This window comes from Trachypithecus francoisi, unplaced genomic scaffold, assembly GCF_009764315.1.
Source record: "Trachypithecus francoisi isolate TF-2019V2 unplaced genomic scaffold, Tfra_2.0 Lachesis_group16, whole genome shotgun sequence".
In the NCBI taxonomy this organism is placed as follows: domain Eukaryota; kingdom Metazoa; phylum Chordata; class Mammalia; order Primates; family Cercopithecidae; genus Trachypithecus; species Trachypithecus francoisi.
The window spans coordinates 34,235,766-34,255,921 of NW_022681461.1; the positions used below are offsets into that span (position 1 = coordinate 34,235,766).

At 39.9% G+C, this 20,156-nt stretch overlaps 2 protein-coding genes across 2 annotated transcripts in view; one reads left to right on the top strand and one right to left on the bottom strand.

The window, feature by feature from the left end:
• SPATA6L (spermatogenesis associated 6 like) overlaps window positions 1-8,502 on the bottom strand; it is an 81,530-nt gene extending 73,028 nt beyond the window's left edge. Inside the window, exons 1-2 of the mRNA XM_033237234.1 lie at window positions 7,946-8,502; window positions 5,785-5,921 (exon numbers count right to left, since the gene is read on the bottom strand). The gene's annotated coding sequence lies outside the window, so the exon portion shown is untranslated. The remainder of the gene's footprint in view (window positions 1-5,784; window positions 5,922-7,945) is intronic.
• Window positions 8,503-8,575: 73 nt separating this feature from the next.
• The window catches only part of CDC37L1 (cell division cycle 37 like 1), a 28,716-nt gene continuing 17,135 nt past the window's right edge, over window positions 8,576-20,156 (top strand). The window contains exons 1-3 of the mRNA XM_033237243.1: window positions 8,576-8,917; window positions 13,881-14,162; window positions 18,590-18,683. Coding sequence (XP_033093134.1) covers window positions 8,786-8,917; window positions 13,881-14,162; window positions 18,590-18,683 — 508 coding nt within the window. The 5' untranslated portion in view covers window positions 8,576-8,785. The remainder of the gene's footprint in view (window positions 8,918-13,880; window positions 14,163-18,589; window positions 18,684-20,156) is intronic.

Below are 20,156 nucleotides of genomic sequence, written 5' to 3' on the forward strand. Positions count from 1 at the left end.
AGACTCCGTCTCAACAAAAAAAAAAAAAAAAAAACAAGTAGAAAACGTAAAATAATAGAAAGGATTGGTCTGGGAATATAGAAAGGAGCAGGAACTGACTTCTTCAGCTTTTGGAGCTATATCCTATATACTGCATGCCATAAAAATATCCATGCAAGTGTGTCTGCCACTTCTGCTTCCAGTGCAGGGCTTCTTATCCTGTGATTCCTGGCTATCTCAGGGGTCTTAAACCTCCTGAAATGATAGGCAACATTTCCTACATATGCCTATATGCATCCAGGAAAAGAGTCTAGCTTTTATAATCTGAAAGGGGAAAGGTTAGTCAAGTCAGGTTTTATGGCACTGTTCAGTGCATGCTGAGTCCTCTTCCTGCCATTGGTTCCCCACCTGTGTTATCAGACAAGCTGACAGGTAAGAAAAGAGGGCCTATTCTCTCCATCACATCCATACTCCCTTATTAGAGCAAAAGGGCAGCTGTATTTAATAATAAGTGATTTAAAAAACAAAAAGACCCTCAAAGTCCTATTCTAAGCCATTTGTTTATGTCTGGACTCAACAGACTCATTTGTCAGGCCCTACAATCTTTTGAGCAGTGAATTATTCATTAGCAAGTATGAATAACACCAGCAGATTGAGTTTCCAAAGTGAGTTAGTCATTTGCATTTGTAAGAAATGCCTGAAAAGGAAGAAACACAAAAATGAAAAAACACCCAAGAACATGAAATGATCTGGATTATTTCAGTAGTAGTGCATTTCCAGGTCACTGATTTTTCATTTCTTTTAAAGCATGGGCCCAGTCTCAAGACCCAAGAAATAATTGTCTTATATTTGGCCTTCTCCAAAGTCTTTCTCTAAAATTTTCTGTAATAGTTTAGTTTTCTCAAACTCTGATATACAGAGAAGAAAGTTTTACCTTTCTCACTTTTGTATGTATAAGAAAGCTCAATGAACCACACCGAGTTCTTTCTTTGGTTCTAACAAACTGCCTAAGGATGAAGTATAGCAGGGCGCAGAGGCTCACACCTGTAATCCCAGCACTTTGGGAGGCCGAGGTGGGTGGATCACGAGGTCAAGAGATCAAGACCAACCTGGACAAGACATGAAACCCTTCCTCTCTAAAAATGCAAAAATTAGCGGGGTGTGGTGGCACAGGCCTGTTCCACCTACTTGGGAGGCTGAGGCAGGAGAATCGCTTGAACCCAGGAGATACAGGTTGCAGTGAGCCAAGATCACACCACTGCACTCCACCCTAGGCAACAGAGTGAGACTCTATCTCAAAAAAATAAATAAATAAATAAAAAAGATGAAGTGTGTATATACTTCATACACACATACATATATACATACATACATATATACACATATATAATTTATATATATTAATGTTAATATCCTTTAGGCAAACTTTACATTATATCCTTTGGGCAAACTTTACATTAGCAGAATCTGGCTGTCACCATATGAACTCACTGATCAATTCCAGCCCCACTCTACATCATTATAGGTACATTGTATGCTTCCCTATGTGATTCATAGGAAGGACCTGTGAAGCACATTTACCAAGAAAGTTGTAGTTGAATCTAATCAACTACACTGAGAGTTGCACTGTCCGATAATAAAAATACAGTAGCCATTTATAGTTATTTAACTGAACTAAAACTAAATACATTTATTTATTTATTTGGAGATGGAGTCTCGCTCTTGTCACCCAGGCTGGGGTGCAGGGGCACAATCTTGGCTCACTGCAACCTCTGTCTCCTGGATTCAAACAATTCTCCTGCCTCAGTCTCCTGAGTAGCTGGATTTACAGGCACCCGCCGCCACACCCAGCTAATTTTTTATGTTTTTAGTAGAGACGGGGTTTTGCCATGTTGGCCAGGTTGGTCTCGAACTTCTGCCCTCAGATGATCTACCCGCCTCAGCCTCCCAAAGTGCTAGGATTACAAGTGTGAGCCACCGCACCTGTCCAACTAAATATATTTAAAATCCAGTTCCTCACTTGCATTAGTCACACTTAAAGCACACATAGCCACATGTTGCCAGTGGCTACTGGTATTAGATAAAGCCGGCAGAATATTTCCAACATCAGAAAGTTCTAATGGGCAGCATTGCTCTAGAGTTAACTTCACTTAAAGGAAATACGGAGGATAGAAAACATGTTAATGACAACACAAGGAAGCAGGCAGACATATCTTTAACAGAATGCGGGACATTCCAGCACGTACATGCAGTCCCAGCTACCTGAAAGGCTGAGGTGGGAGGATCACCTGAGCCTGGGTGGTTGAGGCTACAGTGAGCCATGATTGTGCCATGCACTCTAGCCTGGCCCACAGAGTGACACCTTGTCTCAATAAATAAATAAGTAAACAAACAAATAAATAAATAAATAAATAGAACTGGGCGCGGTGGCTCACGCCTGTAATTCCAGCACTTTTGGAGGCCAAGGCGGGCGACTCACCTGAGGTCAGGAGTTCGAGATCAGCCTGACTAACATGGAGAAACCCTGTCTCTACTAAAAATGCAAAAGAAATTAGCCGGGCATGGTGGTGCAAGCCTGTAATTCCAGCTACTCGGGAGGCTGAGGCAGGAGAATCGCTTGAACCCGGGAGGTGGAAGTTGCGGTGAGCCAAGATCGTGCCATTGCACTGCAGCCTGGGCAACAAGAGCGAAACTCTGTCTATAAATAAATAAATAAATAAATAGAATCTGGGACATTCTATAGGACCCCTAACCCAGTTAATCTGCAATAAGTCAATGGCATTTAAAAAAATAATTAAAAGGAAGAGGTGAGGGAACTGATCTAGATTAAAATATACTTAAGAGACCTCACAACCAAATGGAATATGTGGACTTTGTTGGGACATTAATTCAAACAAACCAAATGTAACATTTGAGACTATCAGGGAAAATTTTTTTTTTTTTTTTTTTTGAGACGGAGTTTCGCTCTTGTTGCCCCAGGCTGGAGTGCAATGGCACTATCTTGGCTCATCGCAACCTCAGCCACCATGTCCGGCTAATTTTTTGTAGTTTTAGTAAAGACAGGGTTTCTCCATGTTGGTCAGGCTGGTCTCGAACTCCTGACCTCAGATGATCCACCTGCCTTGGCCTCCCAAAGTGCTGGGATTACAGGCGTGAGCCACCACGCCCAGCCTATCAGGGAAATTTGATTATGGTTTGGGCATTTGATGACACCAAGCCATTAATTTATATATATGATCATGCCCTTGTGTTTATGTAAGGCAAATATTAACATTGTTTAGAGACATATATTAAGGTATGTAGTGGTAAAATGATTTAACGTCTAAGATTTTGCTTTTAAATATTCCAGTCAATAAATAAAAGGAATAGATAAAGCAAATGTTGTAAAATCTTGATAATTATTGACTGTGGGTGATGGATGAATGGGGTTTCTGTAATTCTATTCTTTTGTGTGTTAAAAAATATTCACAATAGGCTGGGCATGGTGGCTGACACCTGTAATCCTAGTGCTTTGTGAGGCAGATGCCGGAGGATTGCTTGAGGTCAGGAGTTCAAGACCAGCCTGGGCAACATAGCAAGAACCCATGTCTACATTTTAAAAAAATTAGGTGGGCATAGCAGCATGCACTCATAGTCCTAGCTATTCAGGAGGCTGAGGTGGGATGATCCCTTGAGCCCAGATGTTGGAAGCTGCAGTGTGCTATGATCTTGCCACTACACTCCAGGCTGTGCGACACAGCACAATCTTGTCTCTTAAAAAGAATCGTAATAACAATTTTTAAAAATCTTTAATGTGTAAAATTCCCTTCAATATAAGTCTTACACATACTGAAAAAGAAAATATAGTGGATCTATTCACCTGAAATGCAGATAAGATGAGAAAATTATTGTGGTGTGTAATAATACTTTACAAGTAATTCAGAGGGACATCCACTTAAAGGGAAAAAAGTAGCGCTGTATTATAATAGTGATCTCTGCATGAATATCCAAAACAGCAGCTGGCAATTTGAGTATTTCTTTACATATACACACTTCTCAAGAATTTTCCAGGAATCTTCCAAGGAAGGAATCAAATTGCAATTGCACAGCTTTTAACAATCTTGAAGTCATTTGGGATCTGGACCCACACATGGGTTCTGTTTCACACAACTTTATTAGAGTTCATGAGTCAGACTCATATGTCACTCTTTGGCTTGTGCTTTGATTTACTGGCATTTGTAGGCTCAATGCTTACATAATGATGCAACACAAGTCCTTCTACAAGGGCTGCCCTTGGGCATTTTGGATTACATAGTCTTTCCATTTAAAAGTAATTTCTACTCAGAAAAAAACCTAATTTGCTCCTTTGAGTTCAGCTGGCTAGCTCTATGTCCACGGGAGTAATAGGCAAATTATGACCCAAAGTATTTTCCAAGGAGTTTTATTTATTATCCAAAATAAGAAAGTAAAAGAGTATGATTAAGTTCCAAGACTTGTTTAAAAAGTGTCTACTGGAGCTAGACCTGGTGGTGCATGCCTGTAATCCCAGCCACTTGAGAGGCCGAGGCAGGAGGATCTCTTAAGCCCAGGAGTTTGAGACCAACCTAGGTAACACAGCAAGAACTGTTTCTAAAAATAAGTGTTTACTATGCCAGGGCACAGGATTCAGACCCTGAAGTCAGCAATGGCTCAAGATGAGGCTACTTCTGACATCATTATACCCACTCCTTATCTCCTACCAAAATATACTTCTTTGTGTTCCCTTTTCACCATCTTCTGCCTTTATTTAATCTTTTCTTTTGTCCTTGTTTCCATTCATTCATTCTCTATGCATTTATTCAGCCCACATTTATTGAGTGTCTACTGTAAGCCAGATACTGTTCTGAGCCATGTAAGTACAAGTGAATAAGAAACAGTCTGTGCTCTCATGGAGCTTACATTCTATTGGGGGAAGAAACATAGCTAAGTGAACATAAAATAATACTATGATAAATAGTAGAAAGGAAATATACAAGGTGGTAAAATAGAACAGGTTGAAGAAGAAATGAGAACCTCGTTTAGACTCACTGGCCAGATTGGCCTAAGAGTATGAGATTTGGTCTAAGATCGAAGAAGAGAAGCATGACTACTAGCAAGCCTTTCAAAGTTAGAAAAAAGATATTCAGGTAAAGGGAATAGCAACTCGAAAGGGCCATGAGTTAGGAAAGGAACTGCCATGTTTGAGGAACTGAAAGGAGTCCAAGAGAGATTTTGGGTGGGAGAGGGCAAGGAAGGTGTTAGGGAGAGGGTTTAAGAAATGACACTCAGGGCCAGGTGCAGTGATGCACACCAGTAATCCCAGCACTTTGGGAGGCCGAGGCAGACGGATCACCTGAGGTCAGGAGTTTGAGACCAGCCTGGCCAACATAGTGAAACTCCGTCTCTACTAAAAATACAAAAAATGAGCTGGGTGTGGTGGCGTGCACCTGTAATCCCGTAGGAAAACTGCTTGAACCCAGGAGGCGGAGGTTGCAGTGAGCTGAGATGGCACCACTGCACTCCAGCCTGGGAGACAGAGCGAGACTTCATTTCAAAAAAAATAATAATAATAAAGACAGGAATGACACTCAGGAATTAGGCTGCCACTAGGTTTCACAGGAACTTTATCAGTTATGGCAGAAAATGTGATTGCCTACCTTACTGCCACAAACTCTTCCTCCTTGCTAATAGAACTCCAATTTTATTTAGGTAGCAATGCATCCAGCTCCAGAGAACAAATCATAATTTATTTAAGCCAGTTCTGGCCAATAAGATACAAGGATTTCACTAGAAGGTTTCGAGAAATACCTTTATTCTTCATATGAGAGTCACAAGTGAATACAGCTGTTTTGCCTCCTGTTCTCTCTTCCTGCTTTAGCTTCTGCCATATTTTGATGTGATGTCTAGAGCTATAGCAGGCATCCTGCAACAATGATGTAACAAGCCTGAAAATGAAAGTAAACAGATTTAGGATGCTGGAGATGGGGGATAAGGATTGAAAAAACCTGAATCTTTTTTTTTTTCTTCTTTTTTTTGAGACACAGTCTCGCTCTGTCACCCAGGCTGGAGTGCAATGGTGCGATCTCAGCTCACTGCAAACTCCACCTCTCGGGTAGCTGGGATTACAGGCATGCACTACCATGCCTGGCTAATTTTTGTATTTTTAGTAGAGACAGGGTTTCGCCATGTTGGCCAGGCTAGTCTCGAACTCCTGGCCTCAAGTGATCCACCAGCCTTGGCCTCACAAAGTGCTGGGATTACAGGTGTAGGCCACCACGCCTGGCCTGAACCTGAATCTTTAATGACATCTTTGAACTGCTAAGCCTATCCTGGCATCATTCTTTTTGTTAAATAGACAATAAATGTCCTTATAGTTTAGGTTTCTTTTAGCTGGGGTTTTAGTTATTTGCACTGAAAGCATATAATTGATATAGTGGAGGTGAGACATGATATATATATTTTTAAAAATCTCTCTGGGACGAGTATAAAGTGATTGTAAGGAGCAAGAATGGAATAGAAGCATGGTAGACTACTGCAGTAGTTCTGAGAAGCAATCATCGTGTTCTGGCCTAGGGAGTACGCAGTAAAGCAGGAGAGAATATAGATTCAAGATGTATTTGGGGGTAAAAACAGCAGGACTTGCTGTCAGTGTGAGAGGTAAAGGAGAGGGAGGAACTAAGGCTGAACTCTAGGTTTTGGACTGGATGGTGATGCCATTGATTAACACAGAAAAGACAGAAGTTTGGGGAAGAGAGTGAGATCAAGGGTTTGGATGTGTTAAATTTAAGATGTGTATGAACCATTAAAAAGAGATGACAAATCAGCGGGTAGACATGAGTCTGGAGCACAGGGGTAAGGTCAGGACTTGGATTTCAATTTGAGAATTATAGATACACAGATGTTATTTAAAGCCACAGGAATAGACAGGATTCTCCTCACTGGCCAAAATATGAGGAACTCTAAAGTTAGAGTCTTACTAGAAGTAGTAAAAGAGGTAGGAGAAAAACCAACAGCATTAGCGTTTATACAGGGCTTACTGTATGCCAGGCATATTCAAAGCACTTGGTGGCTTCATGGAAGCAAAGAGAAAAATGTTTTTCTTTTATTCCTCTCTTTCCAGTCTCTCCTGTTACTTTCACCCCTAAATTAAAAAGGTTTAGGCGCAAAAGTGATTCTCAGCTTTTATTTGTAATTAATTTTATAGTAATCTTGTACTGTTATAATTACTATAGTGTACATTCATTGGAAAAATTTCAAACAGCACAGTACAGGGAAGCTAAATGTGGAAAGTAAAGGTCCTCATCAGCTTTCCTTCCTAGGCTCACCCACCAGAGGTAATCATTAACAGTTTCTTGTATATCCTCCAGGAATGTTCTGCACACACCCCCACATGCACGCAAATACCATCTCTCTCTCTTGCCCTCTCTCTGTATACGTACACATATGTTTAATTCTGCAAGTTGCTTTAAAACTCAATACCTTTTGGAGGTATTTATATGTCAGCATATTTAGATACAATTTACTTTTTAAAAAACGAGTAATATCCCATTCTATTAATATTCCATAATTTAAGTTCCTCTATAGATGGACAATCAGAATGTTTTTTTTTCTTGCCACACACACACAAAAATTGCTGCTAAAAATCTTTGTAGATAAATCCTTGGATATTGGTGCAAAAATAATTGTTGCATACTTCCTTAGTGGTGAAATTGCTGAATCAATCCGCTCAAGCCTCTCATATTGTCAAATTACTCCTCCTAAAAGGTTACAATAATGACATTCTTACATCATTTGCTTACGTTTTGGTACACATTTGGTATTAAGCGACTTCACAAGTTTGCCAATCTAAATACATGGAAAAAAATGGCGTCATGTTGTTTTTATTTGGGTCTCTTTATGAGTAGGGCAGCAAGACCTGATTGTTAAACGTGCAAGTTCTGAAGTTAAACTCCCTGGGGCTGGATCCTACCTCTTCCTTGTAAAATGTGTGGTCTCAGGCTTGTTGGGTCTATTTCCTCGTCTCCAAAAAAGGGGTAAAGCGAGCACACATCTTTAGGCTTAAACAAGACACGTAGGAATACAGGAAGCCCTTCTTATACGTTCGGTACTAGCGGTACTGATCCTAATTTTTTTGAAGCCGTGCTCGCTCTGGTACTTTATTTTTGGTGTACTCCTCCAACCAACCAACCACAGAATTCTGTCGTTGCCTGTAATTAGAAATGAGAGCAAAACTGGCTCCGCTTGCTCAAAAATCTCCTCCCTTCGCCCCAACTCTGCCTTAGAATCACTGGTTTAAATGTCAACGTAAAGGAATGAGTTGCAATATTCAAGCAACATGCAAAGTGGACACCTGGTCTGAGTACCTCCCGGCGGCCAGGACCCGCCGTTTTCGGTATAGGGAACACCAGATAGCAATACCTAACGCTACCTAACAAACGTTTCTCCACCCACAGCCCCATTAGCCGTTAAGTTTGCAGTGACGAAAAGCTCAAAGAGAACGCTGCTTAAAACAGGAATACAATTGCAGATCCACCCCCTACACGCAAAGGGCCCGGGACGCGCCTTCACAGCCCCGCCTCAACCGGAAGTGACGCACCGTGCCGACTATTTCTTCCGCCGTCCGCCGGTGGCGAGGCCCAGGCTATCGCGGGGTGTGCAGCGGCATCGCGGCCAGTAGAGGGATTCTGGGTAACGGCCCTGGCCCCCGGCTGGGCTTCTGGCTCGGCGCAGCAGGTTCCACTCACGCCAAGTCTGTTGGCAGTGGCAGTTGTAGGGTCGGGGGCGGTTGTAGGACCCGGAGCAGCCGGACATGGAGCAACCGTGGCCGCCTCCGGGACCCTGGAGCCTCCCTCGGGCCGAGGGTGAGGCTGAGGAAGAGAGTGACTTGGACGTGTTCCCCAGTTCTCCCCGCTGCCCGCAGCTGCCGGGCGGCGGCGCCCAGGTGAGAGGGGGCCTGCGTTCTGCCGAGGGATGGAGTGGTGCTGTCCCCAAACCCCTGGAATGCCGCGTCTCCCAGACCCTCTTCTAAGCCTTTTTCTGCGCCTCCCTCACTGCCGGGGCCCGGGGATCTGATGCCTGATGCCATCCCACCCCTTTTATAGCATCTTCGGAGTGGAGACGGGGTGGCCATGTATTACCAACCTCCACCTCCACGCACACTTTTTCTTTCACCTTGGCTGATTGCTGTTCACCCTTGGAAGACGTTTCTCCATCTCCCCTTCCTGACAGCAGCCAGATTTGGGGCGACTCGTGGTGTAACATTGACCCTTTGTCCTCCTGTGAGAGGTTTTCCCCGAGCACTTTATTCTGTTAAAGGCTCTAGCATACTTGTGCACAGTTGATAGGAACAGTGAATGATTGTAGTTCAACGTCACACCGAGTCCTGACAAAGATTTCACATGCGATTTTAACCCATGTTGACAACTGAGTAAATTCTTCAAACCTCGCTTTTGACTCTGGCGTACACCTCTCCCATTCGCGTGACCATCTTTGCCTTACTGTTTAGTTTTGCTTCACGTCATTCTCCAGTGAAAATATGTACGCATATACTTGCCTTTTCCTTCAGACTTCTCTTAGGTTCCTGGTATTTACTTGTGTTTTCAATCCAGCTTTCCTGCCTTCCTGCCATTGAAACGTATCCAAATGTGATATACTACTAAGGATTTTTCAGGGACCTATCTTAGGGGATACTTACATACTCGCATCACCTTTTCCTGTTTTTTTTTTCCTCCGAATCCGTGTGTGTTTTGGAAGTGTATTTCAGGATCATAGTCTAAACACTAATATATTATGGATCATAGGTGTCTGTCGCCTTCTTGCAAAATGGGGTTCCCAAGAGTGTAACAGATTTAATAGTAGTTTTCCTCTCAACTTATTTTGCTAGATGTTAATGAGGATGAGTTAAATTGTTTGCCAGTAAGCGTGAGATTATCAGTCTTATGCCCAGCTAACAGGGGTAGTTGGCTTCACACAGAGAAAAATGCTGTTTCATAACCACTGTCTGTACTTTGGCCAGCTAGTCACTGGGGAACTACAAGACATTTTTTAGGAGGACAGAATGAGAGTTGATGGGTCCATCATTAGTCACCCACTAATTTTGGATCACCAGTGTCATCTTTATATACAAAATGTATTATAAGCATATGATGTGTTAGGGAGGCAAAAAGTGAACAGCAGGTGCCATTGTCAATTTGGAAGGCATATGAAGAGGAAAAAGGGTGTCAAGAATTTCAGTGCATTGTGGTTGAATTACAGAAGTAATCTAGAGAAATATCTGTATGTTAATTTCTTACTTGTGCACTTATAAATTTGTTTAACTGAAAGAGATTTTAGAAGTGAGTAAGCTTATCTCTCTCATTAAAAGTGATTTCCCTGAGACCGTATAACTAGTTAGTGGCCAGGTTAAAACTAGAACCCACTTACGACTCCTAGTCCAGTATATTTTCCCACCTACTGCACTGCCCACCCTGTGAAGTACTGTAAAACTTTGTCTGAAACTACCTTTAAATGGTATTAAAATTTGCAAAGTGGGTCGGGTGCAGTGGCTTATGACTGTAATCCCATGCTTTGGGAGGCTGAGGCGGGTGGATCACCTGAAGTCGAGAGTTTGAGACCAGCCTGAACAACATGGAGAAACCCCGTCTCCACTAAAAATACAAAATTAACCGGGCGTGGTGGTGCATACAAAATCAGCTGGGTGTGGTGGCGGGTGTGTGTGATCCTGGCTACTCAGGAGGCTGAGGCAAGAGAATTGTTGGAGGCAGAGGTTGCAGTGAGCCTAGATCACACCATTGCACTCCAGCCTGAGCAACAAGAGCGAAACTCTGTCTCAAAAAAAAAAAAAATTTGCGAAGTGATTATTAATTCTAAGTTCATGTGTTTATTACATACCTACTTATTGGTCTTGCTGGCTTTAAGACTTAAATTTTTGGATTGGAATATTTGGAAAAAAGTAAAATGTTTAATTAATTAACATTTTATAATCCTAAAAAACAGCTTTGGCTTAATTTTATCAAACAAGGGGGATCTAGACTTCTTAATGTATTATGTGATATGTAATTCTTAGATCCAATTAATGTAAAGGCAGATCATGTTTAATGTCTCTCTAAAACTTCTGTATGGTCATGGATTAGAATGTGACCTAATATTTTATATAATCATCTGAATACATGTTGGATAGTTTGCCCAAATAACCAAATGTTGTCTGGGTAGTTTGTGGAGAATTAAAACATAAATTATTTTTAGAATTGTTTGATTTGAGAAAAGAATATTTACTCCCAAATAATTTGAAAATACAAGATAATTTCTGTTTATCCATGTAACCATATTACTTTTCTTGATATATTGTCTTCTTTTTCCTTTTTTTTTTTTTTTGAGACGGTGTCTTGCTGTGTTGCCCAGGCTGGAGTGCAATGGCACGATGTTGGCTCACCGCAACCTCTGCCTCCCAGGCTCCAGTGATTCTCCTGCTACAGCCTCCTGAGTAGTTGGGATTACAGGTGCCCACCACCGTGCCCAGCTAATTTTTTTTTTTTTTTTTTGAGATGGAGTCTCACTGTGTCGCCCAGGCTGGAGTGCAGTGGCGCAGTCTTGGCTTACTGCAACCTCCGCCTCCCGGGTTCACACCATTCTCCTGCCTTAGCCTCCCAAGTAGCTGGGACTACAGACGCCCACCACCACGCCTGGCTAATTTTATTGTATTTTTAGTAGAGACAGGGTTTCACCATGTTAGCCAGAATGGTCTCGATCTCCTTCTCGTGAGCCACCTGCCTCAGCCTCCCGAAGTGCTGGGATTATAGGTATGAGCCACCACTCCTGGCCATGCCCAGCTAATTTAAAAAATATTTTTAGTAGAGAAGGGGTTTTGCCATGTTGGCCAGGCTGGTTTCGAACTCCTGACCTCAGATAATCTGCTCGCCTTGGCCTCCCAAAGTGCTGGGATTACAGGCGTGAGCCACTGAACCCAGCCAAAAGAAGTTTTGTATACAAAATTTCTTATATCTTTTCTTACAAAATAAGTTTTATAGCTTAATTTTTCTCCTTTTCCTGGCCCTGTTTTAAGCATAGCTACTCTACAGTTATTCTTGATCCTATTCTAAGATAACAAAAAGTAAAAATAAATGTTTTATTTGGTTAGTTAGGGACATTGTTTATAGTACCTGGGCTCCAGACCTGCTGAATGAGCAAATAAAACATCTGAATAGCAACAGTGTCCACATTTGTCCCAGTACAAACCTGAGTTTGCCTGAAGACTCAGCTAAGAGGTAGGGTCCTTGGTTGCTACTTGCCTCAGAATTGTTTACCACCACCAGTCAGTAAACAAATAAGCATGATATTGTATGAAAAACACCACAATAGAAATAGGCATAACTTGAGTGGGGAGAGACGGGGTAAGAAAAAGTTTAGGGTCTGCCAGAATCTGGATGAAGATAGGAGTTTCCGTAGGAGTTACCTCGAAGAAAGAGGATTGCCAAATTGAAGTGAGGGACAAGGGTGGGAAAGGGAAGAATAAACAAACAAGTAGAAGAGCAATTGGAACTGAGTCTAGAGAGGTAATGGGAAATTATATCACGAAGGGCTATGCCACCACGAAGGGCTATGCCACAGAGTATGTCCTTTATCCCAAAGCTAAGAATGAAAAAAAAGATCAGATTCATTTGTTTGAAAGATCACACCAGTCTAGTGGAGTGGAGAATGGCTTGAGATAAGAGAGTCAGCATTTGTATAATTCACATGTGAGATTATAAGGGCTTGAATAGTAATGGAGATATGGGAATAGATTGGAGAGAGATTATTCTGAAGTTGATCTACATTTGACTAAGAAGTCATAAAGAATGTGCCTTCAGCTTTTGTTTTATAGAGCCAAGGAATATAGGGAATTGAATGTCTATCACAGTATTTTACATGTAGTAATTAAGTAAATATTAAAACTAATTACCACTGCTTTTGACTAGTACAGTCAGCAGGGTGGACCATTGGTACTTTTAAGAAATGTAACTTTGCGGCTGGGTGCAGTGGCTCATGCCTGTAATTCCAGCACTTTGGGAGGCCAAGGTAGGCAGATCACAAGGTCAAGAGATCGAGACCATCCTGGCCAACATGGTGAAACCCTGCCTCTACTAAAAATACAAAAATTACCTGGACGTGGTGGCACGTGCCTGTAGTCCCAGGTACTTGGGAGGCTGAGGCAGGAAAATCATGTAAACCCCGGAGGCAGAGGTTGTAGTGAACTGAGATCGTACCTTTGCACTCTAGCCTGGTGACAGAGCGAGACTCCATCTCAAAATAGATAGATAGATAGATAGATAGATAGATAGATAGAGATATATAACTTTGCCTATTTTGATTAGGAATAAATTAAAGGATATCTGTCTGATATAATCATTTATAAATAGAAATATCCAATAAGAACTTCTCAAATCACCAAGTTTTAGAAAAATACAGATAGAAAGTAGAAACCAAGAAATGATTACTTCTAGATAAAAGGAGGTTTTTTTGTAGTGAAGAATTTGGACAACAAAATTATAAAGGCCTGGTTGTCAGCATGTTGAGTATTGAAGTGATGAACTAGATTTAAGCTTTGTTCTCATTATTCTGCTTGTTCAAGATTATGAAGACTTAATTAAATGTTTGTTAAGCACTAGCTTTATGCAAGACACTGTGATAGTTGCCAGGCTTTTTGTTGCTGTTAGTTGTCAGGGGATAGGCATAAATTAACAAAGCAGTTTAGAATTTAGTTGATGAAACAAGGACTAAGATATAAAAACATGACTGCAGACCTAGAACACAGAATATACTATATACCAAAATATTGTACAGAAATCCTTTGAATTAAAAAAAATTGAACTGTGCTGCACAAACATCCATTGCTTTCTTCATTTCTTACAAATATTGTTTTTATCCAGATGTATAGCCATGGAATTGAATTGGCTTGCCAAAAGCAGAAAGAGTTTGTAAAGAGCTCTGTGGCGTGCAAATGGAATCTTGCTGAAGCTCAACAGAAACTTGGTAGCTTAGCACTGCATAATTCTGAGTCCTTGGATCAGGAGCATGCCAAAGCACAAACAGCAGTATCAGAACTGAGGCAGCGGGAAGAAGAGTGGCGACAGAAAGAAGAAGCTCTAGTACAAAGAGAGAAGATGTGTCTGTGGAGCATGGATGCCATTAGCAAGGATGTTTTTAATAAGGTATGACCTTGTATTGATCCATAATGAAAGAAGAAAAACTGAAGTGTTTGTACAAACCAGTTGTGCGTATTTGGTAGCAAAGCAGCAGAATCCCATAAACAGTGTTCAATTTTAACAGTTTATGAAAGGTGCTTGAAAAGTTTATGAAAGTCAGAAAGTCTCAAAGCTCTTGCTGTAGAGCTGTAGACTCCAGCAGTTAATTGAGCAGTCTGAAATACATATTTATATAAATGTACTGCCGAACAAATATTATATATATTAAAAAACATTCATAAAAATGTGATATTTATAAGGATGGGAAAATAGATCAGTTGTGAAATATTTTCCTCCACATCTCATATTTTGTACCCCCTACATTGATTATCACTACTTTAGAGTTCCTTTAATGCAACCACCTTATTTTTATAAATGAAGCAACTAAGTAGAAAAATAAGTAGAGTGACTTAATAACTTAGTGGTGGGTTAAATGTGAGAAATTCCTGACTGGGATGGAGAGAGAAGATAATGAGAAGTGTTGAATATCCTTTATTCAGTGCCTTTAAGAACGAAGGCTTAGACTTTTAAAATCCCACGTTTTTCAAACTTCAGTGTTTTATACCTCAGTTTTCCATTTGAAAACTAGAGTTTCTAGAGATTGATTTTCAGATGCATGAAAAGGGGAGAAAAGGCAAAACTTCATGAACTAGTGTTTTAAATGTGGAATAAAATGATATTTATTGAAAAATAGGCCGGGCTTAGATGTCCATGCCTGTAATCCCAGCACTTTGAGAAGCCAAGGCAGGCAGATCACTTAAGTCCAGGAGTTCAAAACCAGTTTGGGTGACATGATGAAATCCCGTCTCTACAGAAAATACAAAAATTAGCTGAGTATGGTGGCATGTACCTGTAGTGCCTGTAGTCCCAGCTACTTAGGAGGCTGAGGCTCGAGGATTACTTGAACCCAGGAAGTAGAGATTGCAGTGAGCCGAGATTGTGCCACTACACTCCAGCCTGGGCAACAGTGAGACCCCGTCTCAAAAAAAGAAAAATTGTAGTTTGTATTAAGCCTTATTTTGGAGAACCATTTATAAAGAAGTCTATGAACATGCTGATGGATACAGATATTTTGGTGTTCATTTTTTTCACTATCCCATAATGGCTGAAGGAAACACAGTTCACAGAGCTGAAAGCTTTTAGCTTTACCACAAAGGTAGATTTTGTATGTTATCCACTATGAGTGTTCTTTAGGCCTGAAATATGCAGAGAATAGGGAGAAAGAGGCCTTCAAGTGTCATCATTTCCTTAATTAGCCCATGGATGTATCATCTAGGAGTGAATTTGGACTTTAGACCTGTTTTCAGCCCTTTCATCGTGGAAAATTTCAACATACACAAAGTGAACAGATAAACCCCACAGTCCACATCAATAACTGTCATCATTCTGCCATTCTCATTTCATCTATACCTTCGCCTACACCCATTCCTGCATTTTATTGTTATTTTTTGTTTAAATTTTGGGTAAGATTTATATACTTTGAGATGCACAAATCTTGAGTATAAAATTTTAACAAATAGATACATTTGTGTAGTCCACAATCCTTTGAATATATGAAATGTAGAACCTAGGAAAAATGTATTTAAATCTTCAGTCTGTAACCTATGGGGCAATGAAATTCAGTCATTTTCTACTAATTTGTAAAGTGATACTTCTTTATATTTGTACTTCACCCTCAAGTTTCAGGGAAAGACTGGTCATTCTTGTCTAAGTCCACAATGAACCTTATCTTTAACCATTATTATTTTTTAGACTTCTCAGCACATAACCTACTTGTTAATTGTCCTCTTGGCATCTGCTTTCACCTACTCTCATGAGCTTTTTAAATTGCCTTTCCCTGGACCAGCTCTAGTTCTGCTACAGCAGTCAGTAACACACCTCGCCACTAGCCCTATCATTACTTTAACAGTGAGGCATATCTTTCTCGACTTTCTCTGTGCCTCTACTAATTTATATATACTTTTTCTCCCCCTCCACAATGGGATCATTCTTTATCTGAGTCATTTGCTATATCTGTATATATTGTTTTAAGGGGTACATCTTAAGTGTTATTTTCTGTTCTGCATTTATATCCCAAAACTATTTAAAATAATCTTTTTCTTCCAGAAGGAATGTTCAAAGTAATATTTCTTGTTTTGTAAAGTTGATGTCTCTTCTTTAACACAGTGGTCACAAAGAAAATATTTTCATTTTGTCGCTGCTTTTAATTATTTCTTTAAACTTAGGTTCTAAGACAGCCTACATTTATCTCACAAATTAATTAGGACTATCTTTATGTTCCAGTCATTTGCTCAAAATCCTACACTGGTTTTGTCTGGGAGCTTGAGACTTGAGAGGACTGGTCTAGATCTGCACTATCCAACTTGATAGCCACTAGCCACATGTGCTATTGAGTGCTTGAAATGTGGCTAGTCTGAATTGAGATGTGCTGTAAGTGTAAAATACACACCGGATTCCAATGACTTAGTGCCAAAAAAAGTAAAATATTAATAATTGTTTTGTATTGCTTACATGTTGAAATAATAGGTTGGATATGTTAGGATAAATAAAATAATTTATTAATGTCATCTGTTTCTTTTTGCTTTTTAACGTGGCTAATAGAAAACTTTAAATTAGGCCGGGCGCGGTGGCTCAAGCCTGTAATCCCAGCACTTTGGGAGGCCGAGGCGGGCGGATCACGAGGTCAGGAGATCGAGACCCTCCTGGCTAACACGGTGAAACCCCGTCTCTACTAAAAATACAAAAACTAGCCGGGCGAGGTGGCGGGCGCCTGTAGTCCCAGCTACTCGGGAGGCTGAGGCAGGAGAATGGCGTAAACCTGGGAGACGGAGCTTGCAGTGAGCTGAGATCCAGCCACTGCACTCCAGTCCGGGCGACAGAGGGAGACTCCGCCTCAAAAAAAAAAAAAAAAAAAAAGAAAACTTTAAATTACATTTGCAACTTGGATTGTATTTCTATTGGACAGTGCTGGTCTAGATGGCAGACTGTATAATGAAAAAATCTTTTATTTTGAAATATGTAAACTTTTGAGTGCTTCCTGATTATAAACTGGCAGTGATCTAGTTTGCAATTTTTATTTTTGGCAGTGATGACAACAGGGTATAAATACGATCACAGAATGTTCTAAGAAACTTCTGCCAGTTTTTCTAGCTAGATACAAACTTTATTCTTGGTATATTTTATGACTTATTTAACTGAAAATAAGTACTTCCTTAATAGAAATTTGTACTTGACTTTAAAAATCAAACTGTTTGGTCTCTTCTAAGAAGTTTATTAGAAATGCAACAAAGGGCCAGGCACAGTGGCTTATGCCTATAATACCAGCACGTTGGAAGGCCAAGGTGAAGGGATTGCGTGAACCAAGGAGTTCAAGACCAGCCTGGGCAACATAGCAAGACCTCGTCTCTACAAAAAATTTAAAAATTATCTGGGTATGGTGGCTCACGCCTGTAGTCCCAGCTACTCTGGAGGCTAAGGTGGGAGGATCACTTGACTCCAAGAGGTTGAGGCTGCAGTGAGTTATGATTGTGCCACTGTACTCCAGCCTGGGTGACAGAGCAAGACCCCATCTCAAAGAAACAAAAAAAAGACACGCAACAACAATGGTCTATTTCTGGTTTATGTCTTAAAGAATTTATAGTAAATATAGTTTATTCTCTATGTGCTTTGATTTTCTGAGTTTATTTCTAGCAAGAACTCGAAAGATTAGGCAAGAGTTGCAAATACTTATAAGAATTAAATAATGCACAAGTAAATTATTCATGTAAAATATAAAGGATGTTTCTATACCTGCTTTTAATTGGGAAATTCAGCTCACCAAAAAGGGTAATTCAGTTGTTTTTCTGCATGATTTCCAAGATAAACCTATATCCACACATATATCATATGTATTTTTTTGTGAGACAGAGTGTTGCTCTGTCGCCCGGGCTGGAGTGCAATGGTGTGATCTCAGCTCACTACAACCTCTGCCTCCTGGATCCACGCCATTCTCCTGCCTCAGCTTCCCGAGTAGCTGGGATTACAGGCACCCGCCACCACGCTCAGCTATTTTTTGTATTTTTAGTAGAGACGGGGTTTCAGTATGTTGGCCAGGCTGATCTCCAACTCCTGACTTCGTGATCCGCCCGCCTCGGCCTCCCAAAGTGCTGGGATTACAGGCGTGAGCCACCACACCCAGCCTCATACATCATTTTAAACAAAATTAATAAGACTCCCATACAAGAAAATTTTAATTTTTAAAAATAGTTTAACAGATGAATTTAATCATGTAATATCAGTATGATACTATACCACAAATATTGTCTACAAGAAGAATTGCTAGGTATTCAGTATCTGAGAAACAAGATTCAATTAGAATTTAAAATCTGATTTAAATTTCTAAAATTTTTTCTTAGAGTTTTATTAATCAAGATAAAAGAAAAGACACAGAGGATGAAGATAAATCAGAATCATTTATGCAAAAATATGAGCAAAAAATCAGACATTTTGGTAAGTCTACTACTTGGGTTTCCTTCTTTGTAATATTTAGTATCATATGTACTTGTGTAAAAAACGGACTTATAAAAAGCCAAAAAGAAAAGTAGCAAACTCCAATTTTGTAGCTACTTCTGGCACAGCTGTATAGATCTTGTTTTAGAAATTTTTTTGGTTATAAATAAAATTAATTGACAGAGCAAACCAAATGGTAAAGACAAGCAAAAGTATTATTATATAGTACTACCTTCTAAGGCAACTTTATGTATTCCATAGCCTCTTTCCATTTCCCAACTAGTCTTTGCTTTTTTCTTTTTCCTCTTTGCTTCCTTGGAATCTGATTATCTTACGGTTAAAAGATTATTCATTTTTTTTCAGGTTTTGGATATGATGCTTTATAATTCAGGCAGATCCTTGAACTGTTACTCAGATAAATATAGTAATAGAACTGTATATATAAAGAACTGAAAAATAGGCTTTTTCTATTGGGGAAAAAGGATAAGAGGGGGTTTGATACAAGTGAAGGCTTCCCAGAGAAGCCAGCATCTGAGCTTGATTTTGAGGAACAGATAAGAGTTTTTCATGTATAAGGGAGGCAAGCCAACAGCAACAGCATGAGACGGGCAGTTAGGAAACAGCATGGTGTGTTCTGAGAATTATAGGCAGCATGATACCGCTGGCATGAAAATGCTGCTGGGAAATGTTAGGAGTTAAGGTTTAACACTTTTTTTTAAATTCCAAAGTAAAAACTTTTTTTTTTTAATTCCAGGTAGTATGTTAATTTAGTAAACATGGTTTTTATTTGTAATATAGTCATGAACTTTTTAAATGGCATTTTGAAATCTTTTTCCTATTGGTGTTTATTTACTCAAAATTTTTTGAATTTCATTTATGCTTCAATTATGTCAATACAATAAATATTACTTTCAATGTTTTCCCTTCCTTTTATGTAATTTATTCATAAAATATTCACTTTGCTCATACTTTTCGTTTTAAATAAAGAAAAAAGACTGTATTTAACTAAAAGAACAGTACTTGAAGAAATAAAGACAAAGTTTTTCTACATATCATCAATGTGTATTATTTATAATAGAAAAAAAATGAATACACAGGCCTCCCTTGGACAGATAGTAAAATCTTGAAATGAGCAGAGCCTTGAGTCATAAGGATAGAAGGCAAGAAATTTGCACATGAATCTTAGTTGTGATATGTGAATTGCCACTCCCGCCTACAGTGCTTGCTTTCTAGGCCCATGTTTTTCTGTTGAAGGAAAAATAGTACCATACTGATTGCTCTTTCAGAGCATGTACTGCATCTGGTGAAACAACATTCCTCAAGGTGTTTTCACCCAGCTGGCACTCTGAAAGTTGGTTGCTTTGAAGCCACGAGAAACCTAGTAAATGAGAAACAGTTCTTTCACTTTTGCTGTAAGCTGACTGCCTTGTTCAGAAGCAATTTTGTGTAGGAAAATATCCAAATATCACAAAG